The sequence below is a fragment of the Morus notabilis genome, unplaced genomic scaffold (genome assembly GCF_000414095.1).
Source record: "Morus notabilis unplaced genomic scaffold, ASM41409v2 Scaffold248, whole genome shotgun sequence".
Taxonomy (NCBI): domain Eukaryota; kingdom Viridiplantae; phylum Streptophyta; class Magnoliopsida; order Rosales; family Moraceae; genus Morus; species Morus notabilis.
Genome location: NW_010374042.1, coordinates 611,370 through 631,279, shown reverse-complemented (window position 1 = coordinate 631,279; position 19,910 = coordinate 611,370). Strand labels below are relative to the sequence as shown.

Here is a 19,910-nt window from a genome sequence, read left to right as displayed (position 1 = left end):
GGTCAAATAACTGGGTCCAAATGTTCTACTTATTTCAAATAAAATAAAAGTTGTTTTACACAACGATAGCGTCGTCTGTGTTACTATAGTCAAAACACGCGCTCCGCGCATTACATCTTTTAAAACAATAATTATACAAATTGTTAGAAAGGAAAAAAAAGAAATGGAGACAAAAAAGGGAGAGAAAACAAAAGTAAAATACAATAAAAAATAAAACCTCAGAAAATACAGAAGAAAACCTTGGCGAAACATTTCGCATGTTTGTTTCACACGTTAAAAAAAAGACCGTGCGAAACATTTCGCACGTTTTGCGAAACTAGTGAAGGAGAAAAGGATTCTCCTTGAGTAGACGTTAATAGATATATCATATATGTTAATGTTAATAGATATAAGTGCCAACACATAGATAAGAGATGGAAAACTACTTAGCAACATGTAATAATTAAAAAGATATTTATAGGAGTACATATGAGGGAAAAAAAATTTAAATGGGTAGTTATAAAAAAAATTATAAAGATTACATTTGATGTATAATATTTTAAGAAATTATAAGAAAAACACTTAGGTGAGAATATATTCGCAAGAAAAATTAATTTAACAAAGGCAAATCAGGAAAAGATGATTGGAATATCATCTTTATCTTTGTGGCTTTTGAAAAACGATTCTTCCTTTTATAATGATGTAAAAGATGATTGGAATATCATCGTTATTTAAACAATATTTTATATTATGACATGCAAATAACCAAAATGTACTAACACATTCAGTGATAAAAACATACTATTTAGCTAATAAAATATTGGAAATAAACAAAAGAACATATCGTTCCAACATTTAGAATTTTTTTTTTTTTGAAAGTTTTTTATATTTCTTATAAAGATGTAACTTGAAATTTTCTAAATAAAAGAAATATATATATTACGACATCTACGCAATTATTATTTTTTATATAATTCGATATTTAATGAAATTTTTCAGAAAGTTTGCGCATGGAAAATATTTCTCTGATATTTTCAAATTTTCATCAAAACTTCAAAATTTTTAAGGTCCCAAAGATTTTTTGCTTGGGTGTATCAAAATGTTTCTCAAATTATTTGGTACATTTTAGTGTTTGGAGAAATTATTTTACACCCAGATGATATTTCGATACCTTAGAATTAAATAATTTCGATAGAAATTTTGAAAATATCCGAGCAATTTTTGTCAATTACATATCATAGGAAATAATATCATAATCATGTAAGGCTAATAGTTCTAATAAAATAATTCCTCTAAAAAAATAGTCTGATAAAATAAGACAGACCCTTTTGGTAACGTTTTTGTTCTCAATATTATGTAGTATTAATAGTATCAATTATTTTCCTAATTAAATACATATAATTAATGGTTAATGGTATTATTTTGATCACAGTATTGTCTTGATCAAATAGTGTCATGTACTTCTGTCCTGATTGGTAGATTCGTATCCATATATTATGTCTCTTAATTTATGTATAAGTGAGAATAATTCAGAAATATAACTTGATATTTTAAGAAGATATAGTATTATAGATAGGTGAAAATTTTCACTCTTAGATATAGAATCTGTAACACTATTATAAAGGTTAATACTATATAGTATTAACCTTTATAATAAAGTTACTTGGAGAACTTGATATTCGATATTGGATATCAAATAAATATTCTAAATTTTCATTTATGATTTGTTCATATAGGTCACCTATTAGAGTATTAAAGTAACTCATGGACAGATATAATTAGAGAGATTTGACAAATTATTATTTAGCTCTAATTATGATAATCATAGTGGAGTATCACATCACATGATGATAATTAGTTAATCGGTCTTATATAATTTGCTTCTCACACAAACGCGCAAACACAATCTTGGAGGGTAGCTTGGTTTCTACCAGTGGCTCAAACCAAAATTAAGAATAATATTTAATTGATTAAGAACTTAATCAAATTCAGTATTTGTTATTGGAGTTTCAATTATGTAGGAGCATTTGGTCCCTAGCTAGCTTCATAAATTTTCAAGGAATGAATTAATGAAATTTTCTTGACAATTTTTAAATTAAGATCAACTGTATAAAAAAAGCCCGCGCAGATAGTTTATATCAAGTGTGTCACTAACTTAAAATTTAAGGCATCTTTTTATAATTACTACAAGTTACAAAATATAGTGAAAAGTACATGCAAAACTACTCTATCAATAGAGCCCAATTCTGAACCAATAAATCACATCATAATCATATTAAATTATCAAAATTAATATTGTAACATAACTTAATAAAAAATTGAGGATTGATAATTGTATCATACTAATAAAATAATTTTTTTCATACTTTACAACATAATCTCATCATTTCTTTTTGCTGAACATAATCTTTATCCTTTTGCAATACAATAGTTTATATCTTTTTATGCATTTTATATACCATTATTCAATTATGTACTATATTCATTTATCGTTCCAATAAGCTTTTTCATGGGTTCTTGGTCTAGCATATTTCTCTTCTTTCTCTTTTTGAACAAGCATGAATATCTCTAGGTCCTTTTATGGAAAGAAATCTAAACAATAGACTTATATGGCCTCGTTCACTTCGCGGATTCGAGTTTTCAATTCGAGCTTAGATGTGACATTTTTTGAGAGCTTTTCACTGTAATAGAAAAGGCTAGATGTCACATTTTTTGAGAGCCTTTTACTATAGAAACCTAAAACTAAAAACTCGAATCGGTGAAATGAACGAGGCCAATTTCATTTATGAGATATAATCATTTGGTACTTTTTATTGCTGTAATCTCATTTTTATTCCGTGTTTTCAATAATATTAAAAAGATACTTTCACATTTAAAAAACTGTTATTTTTTACCTTGAAATCGATTTTTAAGACATAAATCTTTTTTCTACACTTAACTATAAATATTTTCTCCAAATAAATACTAAAATATTTGAAAAGCGAAAAAAAAACCTAGATGTGACAATTATCAATCCCTTGAGGCAAGAGGTTTAAAAAAGGATAGACCATCCCACAGTGTTTAGGGATTGTTATAAGTTGGTTTATAAGAAAGGACACTATCTTCTAATGATATGAGGCTTTTTGGGATAAAATTTAAAAATAAAATCATGCGGGCTCAGACTGAAAGTGAACAATATCATATTAGGTGAAGGGAGATCTTCCTTAATTTTTTTTTCTCTATCGAGCAAGAAAAGTTAGACTTAGGCCTCGTTCGCTTTACGGATTTGAATTTTCAATTTGAATTGAGATGCGATATTTTATGAGAGTTTTTAATTGTAGCAGAAAAAGTTGAATATGATATTTTCTAATAGCTTTTAACTGTAAAAATTTAGAATTGCAAATTCGAATCGGTCAAATAAACGAGTCATTAATATCTACTAATGGAACTGCGACCAAGTCAAGAAAGACTCAAGGCTCATCATCCTTGTTGTGCGATCTATGCCATTACTTTGCATTGTTTGAATTAGAGCCGCCCCCACTAACGTCGAAGATAGGGAGGATGAGAGAAAATTTGGGATTGGGTCGTTGACTTGGTGCTAGGATAGGTTGTTGGTTGTGCTTTTTCTCTCCCCCTTCCCTCTCTATGGTGATGGGCCAATATCACTTGATGTTGGGGTCGACAGGGTAGTGATCAGTGAGTGAGGATGATTCACAATGACCATGGGTTGGTAGGTGGCAATAGGGCAAGTGGTTTTGTGACAAGGAAATGTTAGAGAGATTGTACTATATCTCTCAATCTTGATATCACAAAATTGGATTAAAACACATTCGGGAAGTGTGGGCTGAAGCAAGCACGCATTGCAGCGCGCAGGTATGCACGCTGCAGCGCACGGACGCGCTGCAGCGCGCTTGGGCGCTGCAGCCTGCGCAAAACAGACCTCTCGGGTCTGTTTTTGCTAGGTCCGCGCGCTGCAGCGCACGGACGCGCTGCAGCGCGCCCTGGGCGCTGCAGCCTGCGTAAAACAGACCCCTCGAGTCTATTTTGCTAAGCTTGCGCGCTGCAGCGCAAATTGTCGACGGAAAATGTGTTCGTGTGTTTTAGTGATCTGAAAAGGTCTCGAACCATTGCATCTATTTGTGATATGTTTTCTCACATATCTTAGCACTTATTAACAATAGAAATAACTATTGATATAAGTGCATCAGCATATAAAAGATAACCATCAAATTGAAAAGGTATCTTTATGTGAAAGGTTGTAACACTTAAAGAGGATGGATGCATCCTTGTCTTTATATGATGGACTTCAGAAAATATAGATGAATATATTGTTCTGGAACTCAATATTTTTTGCTGGATATTGTGTTCAAGGGTTTGTTGTATCTTAGGGGTAATTTGCCATTTAAAACTCATTAGCAAACTTTGAGAAGTGAGGGCAAATAAAACCTTAAAGGAAAGTATTCCTATACGCCTCAAACTCTTTCTGCTTTCTCTATTCTTTTCATCCTCCCAATTCTGAATTTTTCAACAGGAAAATCTTTTTTCACGACAATGTTGCTTTGTTAGCGGCAGCCATGGGCGGAGGATCTTGGCTCACCAGACAATTTGGAGTGATGGGGCTATGGATCTGCGCGCGACGAGGATGAGTTCGCTAGTGTCTTGATGCGATGGGGGCAAAGCCGTGAGGGTGCGGGGAGGAAGTTGGTAGTTGGGTCGGGAAGAGAAGGGCTTTTTCTATGTTTTGGGAGTGGTTGCATTGTGCTCATGACGAGATAGGATACTGTGAGATGTTATTCATTCATTTATAAAATCACAGAAATCTGCGAAATGTTTTGTAATAATAGGGATATCAAAATAATTTTATCCCTTCATTTCTTTACGTGAAACATGTAACGTGCAATTTTTCACAGCACTTATAATATTATGTCCTTAAAAAGATGGAATGGGACATATATGGGCGCTTGGTATAAGATAATTTGAAAATAATAATTTTTTCACATTTCTACGTTTGGTATAAGAACGATAATTTTTATATTCTCGAGAAAATGAACCCATAAAATTCACTTTCATCCAAAATAAAGTAATCTGAATATTACCAACAAAATAATATTCAAATTTTTAGGAATCTTAACATCACAGAAATCTCATCTAACACCCATCACGACATCCCAGTTCCTCTAGTCACACCAAACCTTTACAACTCCACTACATCACCAGAGGTAACCGTCACCGGCCCACCACCTCAGCCTGCCGTCGCTGCCTGTCAGCCATGACCGGACACTTTCTCAATAATATGATTCCTATTGATTATTGCGTATTAAATGCCCCCATAGTTTCAAAACCCTTTATGTGGGTGTGGTTAATTTGCTTATAAGATATGCTCCCATAGTTTCAAAACCCTTTATGTGGGTGTGGTTAATTTGCTAATAAGATATTTAAAATGGTTTCTCAATGTTAAATGTGTAAGAATTTACCGCCATTAAAATACTCGGTCGTATTAAAATATTTAATCATAGTTAATTAATGATTAATTTGAGGATTACTAGACCATAATAAGATACTTTGTTTTTATGTTATTTTATAGTTTTAACTTTTCTGCATGCTTGGGATTAGAGCAATATTTTATTACTTACTTAGCACTATCCAATACTATTCCCCGGCTGGAAAGCTCAATCTAATAGTTAATTGGTTTTTATTTGACCCCACTTCGTATTTTCTTTTTAGCAGAAATCAGAATAATCACACATTCCATCCACACACACAAAAAAAAAAAAAAAGGAAAAAAGAAAAGAAAAGAAAAACCACACATTTTCCTGTTTAAGTGAGTTATTACCGAATCTAATTTTTGAAGGATAAAGAGTTATAAAGATGGAGAATGATGTATCCAAATAATTTTATAATTTCTAGCAAAAAAACAATTTTATATTTATTTCACTAAATAGATTAAGGGCCCGTTTAGTTATCTGATTCAAGTTTTTAATTCGAGTTAAGATGTGACTTTATGTAAGAATTTTTTACTATAACAAAAAAGTTAAATGTGACTGTTTCTGAGAGTTTTTTACTGTATTAAAACTCGAATTTTAAACTCAAATTGGTGAAATAAACGGGACCTTAAATACTGTAACAAAATAATTTCACAATTTGTGGTTGAATATCTTATTAAAAAAAGAGAAAATTGTCAGATTTATTTAGAATGCATAAATCTTAATTTTTATTATTTATTTTTTATTAATATCTTTTTAACTGATACAATTATTCAAATAAAAAAAATTATTAATCAAAAGTCAAAAATAAAATTGAGACTCTTAGAGTGTATTTGTGTTTTTTTCTCTAAAAGAAAACGAGTAACCAACCAATTCACTAACGATGGGTAGGTGTAGGTGGTAATACTTTTAAGTTTATTATTTTTCAAAATTCAAATTAGGAATTTCATCTTGTGGGCATAAACTTATATTTATTATTAAAATATTAAAAAATTTGCTAATTTTTGCTTCTGCTCTGAAACAATGTATTAGAGGCCAAGATTTTGCCACGTTGGTGGTCTGGAATAAAGCGAGAGAAGATAAAGAAAGAGCGTGGCTTCTCGTGTCTCAAGAGAAAGCAATAATTAAATAATAAAGTAAAAAAAAACATATACCCAGTAACTTTTATTTATTTATTTCTCGGCAACAAAAGAGGGAGAATAGTTTATTCGATTTTAACACAAACGGCTTTGTGTGGGCGAGATTTTTCTCGTTTGGCTGAGAAAATATTATTGGGAAATATATGAGGTTCATATCGTGCTCGTGTTTGCTACCTAAAGAGCTTCGTTTTTTGTGTGGTTTATGTCTTTCAGTTTGGCCAAGCAGAAACAGGAATCTCTCTCTCTCTTCTCTCTCTCTCTCTCTCATGGCTTTACTGGTATTTCTCTCTCTCTCTCTCTCTCATGGCTTTACTGGTATTTCTCTCTCTCTCTCTCTCTGACATTTATTGAAGGATAGTTTGACTCTACTATGTTCTTGAAAGATTTTGTGGAGTGTCTCTTTATGGGGTTGTTCTTGGGCTGATCCTACTTTTTTTTTCTTGGGTTGTCTGTGGTTGGGAATTGCATATACTTTTGTGTGATTATGAATTGTTTTGTGGGTATTGAGGATTGTTGTAAATTTTTTTAAGTAATTGTTGTTGTTGCACTATTTCTTTATTGGGTTTGTTATTGGTCGAGTACTTGCTTTGTTAACTGTTCTGAAAAATTCTAAAGAAAAGTGGAGAAGGCTGTACTGCTGAAACGAGGAAGTGGGGTTCATCATTTTGTGCCTCTGAATCGAGTTTTTGATGTTTTGATGGAGGAGAGAGAGAGTGTGTAAATAGAAGTTGTATAGAGGGCACTTTGGTTTAGTGGATGTGTAAGTTATGGCCTTCATGCAGTTCTAGATGGATAACCACAATGGAGGGTTCCTCTGAATCTGCTCGTAAGAAGTCTAGTAGCTCTAGGGAGTTGAACAGTTCAAGGTTTTCGAATCTCGATCGCCATGGTGGTAGTAGTGGTGGTGGTAGAACTGGCTTGTCTAGTGATGATGTAGTATTCCATGACTCTAGCTATAACAGGAAGGGAAAAGATGATAATAGGGTTTTGGTTGCTCACACCGATTACATTCGAAACCATGGTGGTTTATCCGGAGTTTGCGAGGATGAGGTAGCGGTGAACCCTTTTGTTCGCACCGTTGAATGGGGAGACGTTAGCCTGAGGCAGTGGTTGGATAAACCAGACAGATCAGTTGATGTGTTTGAGTGCTTGCACATATTTAGGCAAATAGTGGAGATTGTGAATGTGGCTCATTCTCAAGGGATTGTTGTACATAATGTGCGGCCTTCTTGTTTTGTTATGTCATCTTTCAATCATGTTTCCTTCATTGAGTCGGCGTCTTGTTCGGATTCCGGGTCTGATACTCATGAAGACGGATTGAATAGCCCGACACGAGAGGTTAAGAATTCGTCTTTGCCCTTGTCCGGTGATTTGCATCAGCAGAGAAGAAGCACGGGTAGTGAAGATCTTCGACCATTGATAGCTTCAACAAATGCTCTATCAGAATCGAGTTGCATGCAGTCAAGCTCAACGTATGCAGCGCACGAATCTTTGGTGATCGAAACTGAAGAAAATAGAAATAAAGATAGAAGGAGTACAGAAGTAGATGAGAAAAAACAACCATTTCCAATGAAACAAGTATTGCTTATGGAGACAAATTGGTACACTAGTCCTGAAGAGGCCACTGGTGGTCCAAGTTCATGTGCTTCGGATATATACAGACTTGGAGTTCTTCTTTTTGAGGTTCGTAATGAAAACTTCACATGTATTTTTGGCATAGCTATGATTAGGTGTCTCACGCTTTTCACGTAGCAATAGAATTTCGAAGAGTTTGTGTTTGTTTTCTTTCTCAGTATGCTAATGTGGTAGTGCTATTTGTGACCAGTTGTTTTGCCCATCCAGCTCGAGAGAGGAAAAGAGTAGGACGATGTCTAGTTTGAGACATCGAGTTCTTCCTCCGCAATTGCTTCTCAAATGGCCAAAAGAAGCTTCATATTGCTTATGGTTACTTCATCCTGAACCAACGAGTCGTCCAAAAATGGGGTGATTGTCTTTATGCGTATCATTTTAAGTAGAAAATATATTCTTAGAAGTTTATTTGCTTTTATTTTTCCATCATTTTTCCTGCTAAAATAAAGTTTGAAGTTTCAGACTAGTGACAAATAAATATTAAATATTCCTTCCTGATTCTGACTTGTGGTTAAACACCTTGCCCACGAGAAAAAGCCTTGCTGCGGAAACTAATACCTATAATTCATCAACGAAAACCTTGAATGACATTTGGCATTTAGACATAAAGGCACTGAAGGATGAGTAATTGGACATGTTCCTTTTACTGATCTAAAAAGCAACATCATATGCAATTTAGAAAAAAGATGAAATTTATCTTGATTCGATCTTATGTAAAGACAACACTCAACTTAAGCTCTTTCCTTGCATTAAATGTTTAGATGGAAAAATGCCACTTAGCTAATCCATTTATATGTTTATGTGAGATTATATACATAGAATCAACAGTGGAGGTATCCCTGCCTGCATATCTATTATTCAGCATCTGATCTGTCCACAATCAAATTGTGAGAGGATTTAGAATGGCAACTTGTGCTAAGACATACCTCTTTTAACATGCAATATAACTTCAATAAGATCAGACTTTTAAACTCTACTTTATCATCTGTAACAGTGAATTATTACAAAGTGAGTTCCTAAATGAGCCAAGAGATGATTTAGAAGAACGTGAAGCGGCCATAGAGCTTAGAGAGCGTATAGAGGAGCAAGAGTTGTTCCTAGAGTTTCTTCTGCTTATACAACAAAGAAAGCAGGAAGCTGCTGATAAGTTGCAAGACACACTCTCTTTCCTGTGTTCTGATATTGAAGAAGTCATGAAGCAGCAAACAATTCTGAAGAAAAAGAGTAGTTCATGTCCCGATCTAGTGAAGGAAGATAACTCAACATCAAGTCTCCCTTTAATGAATGTTGTTCATGATGATGATTGTTTGGGGTCCAGAAAACGATTTAGACCAGGATTGCCGATTCTTGACATGGAGGAATGTGATGATAATATAGATGGTGATCAGAAGTCAGACACTGAAAACCTAGAAAGCATTCTTTTTAAAAGTTCTCAGTTGATGAAGAACTTCAAGAAGCTAGAGGCTGCATATTTTTTGACAAGATGCAGGCCAACTAAGCTGTCAGGGAAACACATGATTAAACATTCACCGATTAGCAGTGATGGGAGGGGTTCTGCTGTTGTAACTGAAAGAAGTTCTGTTAATAATTTGGCATCAAAAGATCGGGGTTACGATGGTAGACAAGGTGGTTGGATTAATCCATTCTTGGAGGGTTTGTGCAAGTATCTATCTTTCAGTAAATTGAAAGTTAAGGCAGATTTGAAGCAAGGGGATCTTTTAAATTCTTCAAACCTTGTATGCTCGCTTAGTTTTGATCGTGATGGAGAATTATTTGCTACAGCTGGTGTTAATAAGAAAATTAAAGTATTTGAATTTGACGCAATTACGAATGATGATCGTGATATCCACTATCCAGTGGTAGAAATGGCTAGTAGGTCAAAGCTTAGTAGTATTTGTTGGAATAGTTATATAAAGAGTCAGATTGCTTCAAGTAACTTTGAAGGTGTGGTCCAGGTAAGCAGCCTTCAATTTTGTTTACCTTTCAGTTTTAGGTAACGTTTTTGTGTTGACTCAGTCACTTGACATTTCAGATATGGGATGTGACAAGAAGTCAAGTGCAAATGGAGATGAGAGAGCATGAGAGGCGTGTGTGGTCAATTGACTTTTCCTCGGCAGATCCAACATTGCTGGCCAGCGGGAGTGATGATGGTTCTGTCAAGCTATGGAGTATCAATCAGGCAATTCTATTTTTGCACTTGGTGGATGTCAGCTTTGAATTGTCCATAAATTCTTTTTTATGAGTATGTAAATCCACTTAAATCAATTCAGTAACGAAACAAGTAACAAATCGAAATAATAGATTCATCTCATATATCAAAACATTTCGGAATAAAGAATTTCTCTTTTTTATTATTATTATTATTATTTTTTTTTCAATATTTCGAATTTATGCTGTGTATACTTGATTCTTGATGTATGATAAGTTGTTTCTCTTAATTGGGCTACTACTGTAGGGCGTGAGCATTGGTACAATCAGAACGAAGGCAAATGTCTGCTGCGTTCAGTTTCCTTTGGACTCCGGTCGGTCTATTGCATTTGGTTCAGCAGACCACAAGATTTATTACTATGATCTACGAAGTGCAAAGGTTCCTCTCTGCACATTAATTGGTCACAATAAAACTGTGAGTTATGTCAAGTTTGTAGATGCAACAAATCTTGTGTCGGCATCCACTGATAACTCTCTGAAGCTTTGGGATTTGTCAACTTGTACATCTCGGGTTATTGACACTCCACTCCAATCCTACACAGGTCACATGAATGTTAAGGTATTTCCTTATTTTGGATTAGTATGCGTTCTTTAGGAGTGATAACCTTGTTCATTGTTAAATGGATCACGCTTGATGAGATGTTGATTTGTAACATTATTTTTCCTTTTTACCACTAAAACTTGTTCCTATGAGATAGATTGATTGCAAATGTCACTACCTAGGTGCCAAGTGCACCTAGGCTTGACCCAGGATGGGACTTAATAACAGCTTGACTTGGAAATAAAAAATTGTTTACATCGTCTTCATCATCTATTTATTGGCTTGCATTATCTATATCTGCTGATTGTTTTCGAGATAGTGTGGTAATATTTAATTAATTCCAGTTATTAATGACTATATATTAGTCAATGGACATTGTATCATTGACTGGTGATCTTTTTCTTTTTCCCTCACTAGATGTAACTGATTTACCATGAATCTTTCCAGTGTATAGACCGTCACATATATGAAAAGACATTCATTTCTTTGGGTAAACGGCAAATATTTATCTATGTTCGAAATTAATTTTATGATGTCACAGAAAGGTCGTAACATTGACAATGTCAGTGGAACTAGGAATTATCTCTACAATTCCTTATGGAGTGATAAAACCATTAAATTTTGGAATCCAGTACCCACATCATTTTCTTTTTACCAAGTTAATTAAGATGTTCATGACCTATACCAATGTACCAAGCGTTCATTTCTCAACTTGAAATATGCAGGAATCTTTATAGAAAAGTACTTAAAACTGGAGCATGTTTAGCGTGTACTCAATAAAGGGTAATATAAAAGTGCTACTTTATCAAATGAACATAGGAGGAAAGGTTTTCCAGGCCTCTGGAAAACTCAAAAAATCCTAAGAGGGTTTTGATGGACGGTGGTTTCTTAGGTTTCAAAAAGAGGAAGACCCTGAACTGCTCATGAGTTATTGCTAATGCTGATACAAAATATCATTAAATTACAGTGACCAAATTTGGAAAACATCCAATGCAACTGTGGATATATATGTACATACTTATGTATGTAGGAAATAAATGCTGGGTCTAGGCAATACTAGAGTATGGCCATAGAACGAGCTAAATAGGTAGGTAGGTTGTGTATGTACGTATGTATGTAGGAAATACGTCTCTTCTTTGGCTGCCTAAAAGCATAAGTAAAAGTCAAACCAAACAGGCTCAGATTTGGTTTGAGCATGATGAGCCCTTACTCAGGCAAGTGTATATTAGGAAGAATAAATGGGCTTAGGAAGTGGGGTTCTGGTTTGGGGAGGCTGTCAATAGCTTACTGTGAAAGATTGTTAGTATTAGTAGCTTACTAAGGAAGATTGTTAGTAGTGAATGAATAAGGGAATGTATAAAAGGGAGAGAAAAACAGAAAGAAGGTATCGTTGGGGTAATCAGCTTGTTGTAAAAATCTTGGAACCATTCCAAGGACGGGGAGGAAGCGGACCCTCGAAGATCCACGTATCAGTGTACATTTGCTGTCATCAATAAAGTTCTCTAGTTGATTTCATCTTCTTTTTTTCGATCTTCTTCTTGGTTTTGTTCCCGAATCTGTTCAGCTCTTATCATTTTGGTATCAGAGCATCGTTTCTGGGTGACTATGGCGGCCAGGAAAACGGAGGAGAAATTTGAGGCGGTGGAGAAGGAGATTCAACAAGTCAAGGCTTTGGTGGAAAAAGAAATTGGTGAGGTAAGGGCTGAAATGAACCATAGCAAGGCTGAAATGAACCATAACATGGCTTAAATGAACCAGAATGTGTCAGATCTGTGCCGGTTGTTGGAGGAGTAGATGCGACTGCTGACCGTGGCGGCGGCGGCGAATTTGCTGGCGGAAGGTTCTCGTTCAGGCGCCGCGAGGGTTCGGGAAGAAGAGGCAGGGTTGAGCCAAGGTTTAACTTGCGATGTTGCAGGTCTGGTGGAGGAGGACGGCCGCGATCTGGGAGAGTTGGCCGAACCTAGGGTTTCCGGGGAAGGGGAGCGGGGAAAACACCGGGGTGTGGACGGCAGGGAAAGTCTGGCTGGGTAAGAAATCGTGCGCGCTAGGGTACGAATCGCGAACGAAAATCGTTCCGATTTCAATTGCGATGGCTGGAATGGCCGACCCAGAGGCGGCGAGGCCGACGATGGAGAAAGGGGCATTCGCGAAGGACGGCACAGCGATTCCCGAGTGGGTGGACTTTCAAGGACGGTCGGGACCTGCGTGATGGCCGAAATGGTGAAGGAGGAAGAGGACCTCGTATGGTTAATGGAGGACCTAGGCCGAGGGTGGATGGCCGTTACGAGGGAATCCGATTTGGCGTGAACACCGGCAGGGAGGGAAGACGCCGTTGGGAGGAAAACGAGGTTGAGGATCCCATGGACTTCGTCGCTCACTATGGAGAGCCGTGGGGAAGGTGAGGAGTTGTCACCGGTTCGACGGAAGCAATTTGATTACCCGCTGTTCAGTGGAATTGATCCTAATGGCTGGTTATTTAGAATGGACCAATTTTTCTCCATCAATAGGTTCTCGGAGAGGGAAAAACTAATTACCGCCGGTATTGCCCTAGAAGGAGATGCACTATCGTGGTTAATGGTAGAATCAACAGCGACCTTTCGTTACTTAGATTGACTTCAAGGTGGCTCTCCTACAACGTTTTCGTTCTTCTCAAGAGGGGAATTTGTGTGAGCGGTTTTTGGTGCTTAGGCAAACAAGTACGGTGGCTGAATATCGCCGGAATTTTGAGGTATCGGCTGCCCCTTTACAAGAAGTGCCGGAGGATATCCTTGAAGGCATTTTTGTGAATGGATTGAGGGCTAACATCCGGGCTGAATTGCGCTTACTTAAGCCAGAGGGACTCTCTGAAATCATGGATATCGTGCAGCGAATTGAAGAGAAAAATATGTTGTTGCGGAGGGAGATGGGAGGGTCTCGGGTTTGGCGACCTCAAGCAGCGGGATTCACAGCAAATCCGCCAATGGGAACCACAGCGAATCAGCTTCAAGGCAGCCCTAGTGTCAAGAAGCCGAAGAAGGATTTTCCATTCCGAAATTATCCGATTCGGAGTTACAAGAGAAGAGAAATGGGGGATTATGTTTTCGTTGTGACGAAAAGTTTACTGTTGGGCATCGTTGTAAGAAGAGGGAGTTGCGGATTATGTTGGTTAGCGATGAGGACGACTTGGAAAATGAGGAGATTGAGTTGGAGGAGACAAAAGAGGAGTCGGAGGAGTTGCTACGGATTGAGGTGATTGAGCTGTCTTTGAATTCCGTAATGGGGTTAACTACACCAAAGACCATGAAGATTAAGGGCAAGATTGGTCACCGTGAGGTAATTGTCCTAATTGACTCCGGAGCTACACAATTTTATTTCTCTCACATTGGCTTCCGAATTATTGCTGCCCATTATCCCAACAATTGGTTTTGGTATCCAAACTAGCACGGGAGAGTCGGCACAAGGGCAGAGATTATGTAAAGAAGTGGTGTTGTCCATGCAAAACTTGACCATAATTGAAAATTTCTTGCCTTTAGAGTTGGGAGGGATAGATGTGATCCTAGGAATGCAATGGCTTGAGACTCTAGGAAGTATGAATGTCAATTGGAAGACTCAAGTAATGAGATTTAAAGTACATGGGGAGAGTGTAATGTTGAAGGGGGATGCTAGTCTTATGAGATCATTGGTTTCCCTCAAGGCCATGATGCGCACAATTCGTCATGAGGGTCAGGGCATTTACTTGGAGCTAAGTCATTTGAGTGTAGAGCAAGGCCACGGCAAGGTAGAGGAATGCAACGAGCAGCTCTGATTATTGTTGTAGAAACATGCCAGCCGGTTTACCCCCTCACAGAGTGAAAGACCACCACCACATAATTCTTGAGGATGGCACCGGTCTGATTAGTGTCCGGCCTTATCGATACCCTCACTTTCAAAAAAATGAAATAGAAAAGTTAGTAAGAGAAATGTTGGCGGCCGGAATTATACAACCGAGTACAAGTCCTTTCTCCAGTCCAGTTTTGCTTTTCAACAAGAAGGGTGGCAGTTGGAGATTCTGTGGGGATTATCGAGCGCTAAACAAAGCCACAGTTCCGGATAAATTTCCAATTCCGGTGATTGAGGAGTTGTTGGGCGAGTTGTGCGGGGCCACCATTTTCACCAAACTAGATTTGAAATTAGGGTATCATCAAATCCGCATGTGTGACGAGGACGTCCCTAAGACTGCTTTTCGCACACCTGAGGGTCACTATGAGTTTCTCGTTATGCTTTTCGGATTGACAAATGTGCCGGCTACATTTCAGTCTTTGATGAATGAGGTATTAAAGTCGTTCTTATGTCGCTTTGTGCTGGTATTCTTTGACAACATTTTGATTTACAACCGTTCTTGGGAGGACCATTTGGAGCATATGGACAAAGTTCTTTCGGTCTTGGAAGCCAACCAATTGTATGTCAATAAAAAAAATGTCTCTTCGCACATGAGCAATTGGAGTACTTAGGGCATATTGTCTCTAAGGATGGTGTCTCAGCGGATTCCAGCAAGGTACAGGCTATGTTGGATTGGCCTACTCCGCAGTCCATCAAGGAATTACGGGGATTCCTAGGCCTCACAGGTTATTACCGTCGTTCTGTGGAAGGGTATGGATGTATTTCATGGCCGTTGACGCAACAACTTAAGAAGGACGCCTTTCAATGGAATTCTGAGGCCGAGGATGCTTTTCAGCACTTAAAAAAGGCTATGACTGAGATTCCCGTGCTGGCCTTGCCAGATTTTTCTCAACCCTTTGTGGTAGAATCTGACGCTTTGAGGTTTGGCATAGGAGCGGTTTTGATGCAACAACAGAGCCCCATCGCTTATTTTAGCCAAGTTCTTTCGGCGCGCTCAAGCCAAATTAGTCTATGAGCGGGAATTAATGGCCATTGTATTAGCCATTCAGAAGTGGCGACCTTATTTGTTGGGAAGACGTTTTGTGGTGCGCACCGTTAAGAAAAGTTTGAAGTTTCTATTGGAACAGTGCTTGGTAAGTGTGGAGCATAAAAAATGGCTATGTAAATTGCTTGGCTATGATTTTGAGATTCGATACAAGCCGGGTATGGAAAATAAGGTGGCGGATGCCCTTTCGAGGCAGCAAGTGGGGCTTGCTTTAATGGTCATGACCACTCCAATGGTGCTTGATATTGAGGAGTTGCAGCGGTAGGTCAAGGCGGATCCGGGGTTCAACAAAATCGTGGATGAGTTTCTAGTCGGAACACCTTCTTTGAAGGGGTTTTCTCTTTAAAGGGGGCACTTACTATACAAAGGCCGGTTGGTAGTTCCTCCACAATCCCCTCTTATTCCAATCTTGTTGCGTGAGTTTCATAGTAGTAAGATTGGCGGCCATTTGGGGGTCTTCAGGACTTACAAGCGGTTGGCAATGGAGTTTTATTGGAAAGGTATGCGCAAGGATGTCGAGCTTTTTGTAGCTGCTTGTGTCGTTTGCCAGCAACATAAGTTGTCAACTTTGTCACCTGCGGGTTTGTTGTAGCCTCTACCCATACCTCATCGAGTTTGGGAAGACATTTCCATGGATTTCATTGAGGGCTTACCTAAATCCGCCGGCTATAACTCAATCTTGGTTGTCGTTGACCGTCTCAGCAAGTATGGTCACTTCATTGGCCTCAAACACCCATTTTCGGCCAAAACAGTGGCTGCTTCTTTTGTCCGAGACATAGTGCGCCTTAATGGTTTTCTGCGGAGTATAATTTCCGATCAAGACAAGGTTTTTATGAGCCACTTTTGGAAGGAACTCTTTCGGTTACAGGACACCACTTTGTGTCGGAGTAGGGCATATCACCCACAAACGGATGGGCAAACTGAGGTCGTCAACCGCTGTTTAGAGGCCTACTTGCATTGTTTTGTTTCCGGTCAACCTCGGCAGTGGTTTACACACCTTCCGTGGGCGGAATATTGGTACAATTCGAGCTTTCATGTTTCGGCTGCCATGACGCCTTTCAAAGCTCTCTATGGTCGAGATCCTCCGCGGTTGGTTCCTTATGAGGCCGGTTCCACGGCTACATCGGAATTGGAGCAGCAGCTATGCGATCAAGATGCGCTTTTGGCTGAATTGAAAGATCATTTGGGCCGCGCTCAACAATCTATGCAGGACCATGCCAACAAGAAGCGCCGCTCCGTGACATTCGAAGTGGGAGACAATGGTTTTCTGAAACTCCAACCATATCGACATCGAGCGCTGACGCGTGTGGTGAATGAGAAGCTTGTGCCTCGCTATTACGGGCCTTTTCAGATTCTTGCTCGCGTCGGCCCAGTGGCGTACCGGCTGTAACATCATTCATTCCCATGCTCGGATTCACCCTATTTTTCATCTTTCCCGTATGAAGAAGGCTCTTGGTTCTGTGGATATTCCTCAAATCTTTACCTCTCATCTTGTCTGAGGATTTGACGTTGCAGGTTGAACTGGACCAGGTCCTGGATACCCGTTTCTCTCCCACCAATGGTTCTTTGGAGGTTTTGATCAAATGGCGCCATCTTCCTGACTTTGAGTCTTCGTGGGAGCTGTTTGAGGTTATTCAGCGCCATCAGTGTACATTTGCTGTCATCAATAAAGTTCTCTAGTTGATTTCATTTTCTTTTTTTCGATCTTCTTGGTTTTGTTCCCGAATCTGTCAGCTCTTATCAGAGCACTTCTAATTTGCCGAATGAGGAAATTGGTGGTTATAAAATACTCAGTCTAGGCAGTATTAGTGAATATGGTTGTAAATCGAGCTAAATGGAAAAGGATGTTATGTATGGTCTAAATTGGATTGGGTTTGGGCTCTTGTAAGATCTAGAGTCGGGCTATAATCTTTAATCACCCTTTAAAGTATGAGCTTTTAGTTGAAAAGCGTCTGTTGCTGTTTGGACTGTATCTCTATGGTTAGTCTACATGATCGCTGTAAGGATTTATCTTGTCTTCATAACCTAGTAACGTTTCTTTATTGAAATTTTCCACTTAAAAATAGTAACGGAACTGGTGATTATTTTCGTTATGTAAATACAATATTTCTCCTACAGTTTTCAAATTTCCAATAATTGTACTTGTCATGTAGCTAAAAGTCGCGAGGAACTCTCTGCCCTGATGTTCGTGTTCATGCGTCAAGTAGTGCTAGAAACTTGTCATGGTAATATAGAGTTGGATGCTAATGCATGTTCTTTTTGTTGTTGCAGAACTTTGTAGGTTTGTCAGTTTTTGATGGTTACATTGCTACAGGCTCAGAGACAAACGAGGTAATGCAATTACTAAGCAGACAACACTTTCTGTTGACTTCCACACGCTTGTCACGTTGTTTCCCTCGCGTCAATAACGCTATGATAAGTGGAGTTAGTTATTCATTCCTTTTCTGCAAAACATGGTTAATACACTTAAACGTGTTCAAAAAACCAATTGGACTTCAAGCATAATGAATTAAACCCCTTGTAGAACAAATTTGGAAAAAGAAGCAAACGGCTTGTTAGTTGGATGCGATTTAAAACTTTGACAAGATTCGGCAAATATGCTCACTGATTTCATGTTGTGTCACAGGTTTTCGTTTACCATAAAGCTTTTCCCATGCCGGCGTTATCATTTAAGTTCAACAACCCCGACCCACTTTCTGGCCACGAAATGGACGAATCCACACAGTTTATCTCATCTGTTTGTTGGCGCGGCCAGTCCAACACCTTACTCGCTGCGAATTCAACCGGTAACATAAAAATTTTGGAGATGGTTTGAGTCTGAACTTGTGCAACCCCTAGCGATTCAGGATCCTAGTATGGAGTAAAAGTTCGGTTAAACGGAAAAATGATGTAAAGAAATCTCATACCAGAGAAGCTTGTGTAGCTCTTAGGCGAGGCTGAAAATAGCCCACCCAAAACTGAAAGATTGCGAGCAGCATAACAAAATTTTGGTATTAGATTATAGCGGATGTGGTTGTTGTGAAGAGTGAGAACATTCTTGTTCAAATAATCTGTAGATAGAAATTCAAAGGAAAAGGAAAGGTAAAGTAGTTGTTATTCTGTCACCATTATATAACGCTCACAATCCTTGATAAAATATGAATATGATTTTGACTATTGTTCCTTTGGTTTTGCTAGATGATGTCAAGAGCACAATACAAGGGTTTTTTTTTTTTTTTTTTTGGAAAAAAGTATATTCGGAGATTCTTAGGTATCTCTCACATATGGTATTCTTGAAAAGCCATCAAGGACTCATGATTGAAAATTAAGGAAAGTAAATCTGTCAATTGATAGTAAGATTCTTACTTTTCTTTTTTTTTTTTTTTTGTTTTAATTTTTATAAGCATTCTTACCATGGTTTGTCCGTGAAAAAGTTTGTCTATAGTTTTCCTTCATTTTTTTTTTTTGTACAATAGTACTTTTTAGAAAGCTCATATCATTGGTGCTCAAGTTCAACTTATTTTATTTTTATGTGGCAGATGTATAATAAGCACATACATCAAGTACTCGCTGGTAAAAGTATATGTTTATAATAAATTACTGGCTACTCCCAAGTCCCAACTCCCAACTACAAGGGGTGCTTTTTACTTTTTAAATTCCTCAATAATTGGCGCTAGACAATATTTTTACAGGTGTAAAAGAAAGGAGACTTTTTTTGTAGTACACAATTTTAAACTGTCAAATTTTTACTAGATTTTGTAAGAGTTGCTAATTGCTGGACTCTCAGTAGATATATGGCAGTGATAAAAGTATCTTGAACAGCATGAACCTCCTTTTAGAACCATGTGCTTGTTTAGATCGCGTACTCGAACTTAAAACATTATTCTATTATAGTATTTTTTTTCTTATAAAGAGTTTAAATTTTAAAATTTTTTCTTTCACAAAGTTCTCACTGATGAACTATGATTCTGATTTGAGTACGCGATCCAAACAAGGCTTATGTGAGTTTTTGGATGGTCGGACAGAGTCATACAAGCATCTATATCTTTGGGGACTCAAGCTATATGTAC

General features: G+C 37.7%; 1 protein-coding gene across 3 annotated transcripts; it reads left to right on the top strand.

Moving 5' to 3' along the window:
- The first annotated feature begins 6,900 nt into the window (after positions 1 to 6,900).
- Positions 6,901 to 18,965, top strand: LOC21404349 (protein SPA1-RELATED 3). 3 transcript variants are annotated; one of them, XM_024176416.1, is made up of 7 exons: positions 6,901 to 8,263; positions 8,406 to 8,563; positions 9,204 to 10,164; positions 10,242 to 10,388; positions 10,665 to 10,976; positions 18,133 to 18,192; positions 18,488 to 18,965. In XM_024176416.1, the coding sequence occupies exons 1-7, from the start codon at positions 7,337 to 7,339 to the stop codon at positions 18,674 to 18,676; spliced, it is 2,754 nt and encodes a 917-aa protein (XP_024032184.1). In that variant the 5' UTR covers positions 6,901 to 7,336; the 3' UTR covers positions 18,677 to 18,965. The 3 variants fall into 3 exon arrangements, with proteins under 3 accessions (XP_024032184.1, XP_024032185.1, XP_024032186.1); XM_024176418.1 differs by having other exon boundaries at positions 8,188 to 8,263; positions 8,423 to 8,563; XM_024176417.1 differs by lacking the exons at positions 18,133 to 18,192; positions 18,488 to 18,965 and having other exon boundaries at positions 10,242 to 10,451; positions 10,665 to 10,691.
- Positions 18,966 to 19,910: the final 945 nt, after the last annotated feature.

What these genes read in the sequence shown, in the direction of transcription:
- LOC21404349 (XM_024176416.1), top strand. Translation starts at nt 7,337, where the DNA reads ATGTGTAAGTTATGGCCTTCATGCAGTTCTAGATGGATAACCACAATG. An exon ending in ACGAGTCGTCCAAAAATGGG is followed by an intron (nt 8,564 to 9,203) that starts GTGATTGTCTTT and finishes CATCTGTAACAG; the next exon opens with TGAATTATTACAAAGTGAGT. An exon ending in ACTTTGAAGGTGTGGTCCAG is followed by an intron (nt 10,165 to 10,241) that starts GTAAGCAGCCTT and finishes TTGACATTTCAG; the next exon opens with ATATGGGATGTGACAAGAAG.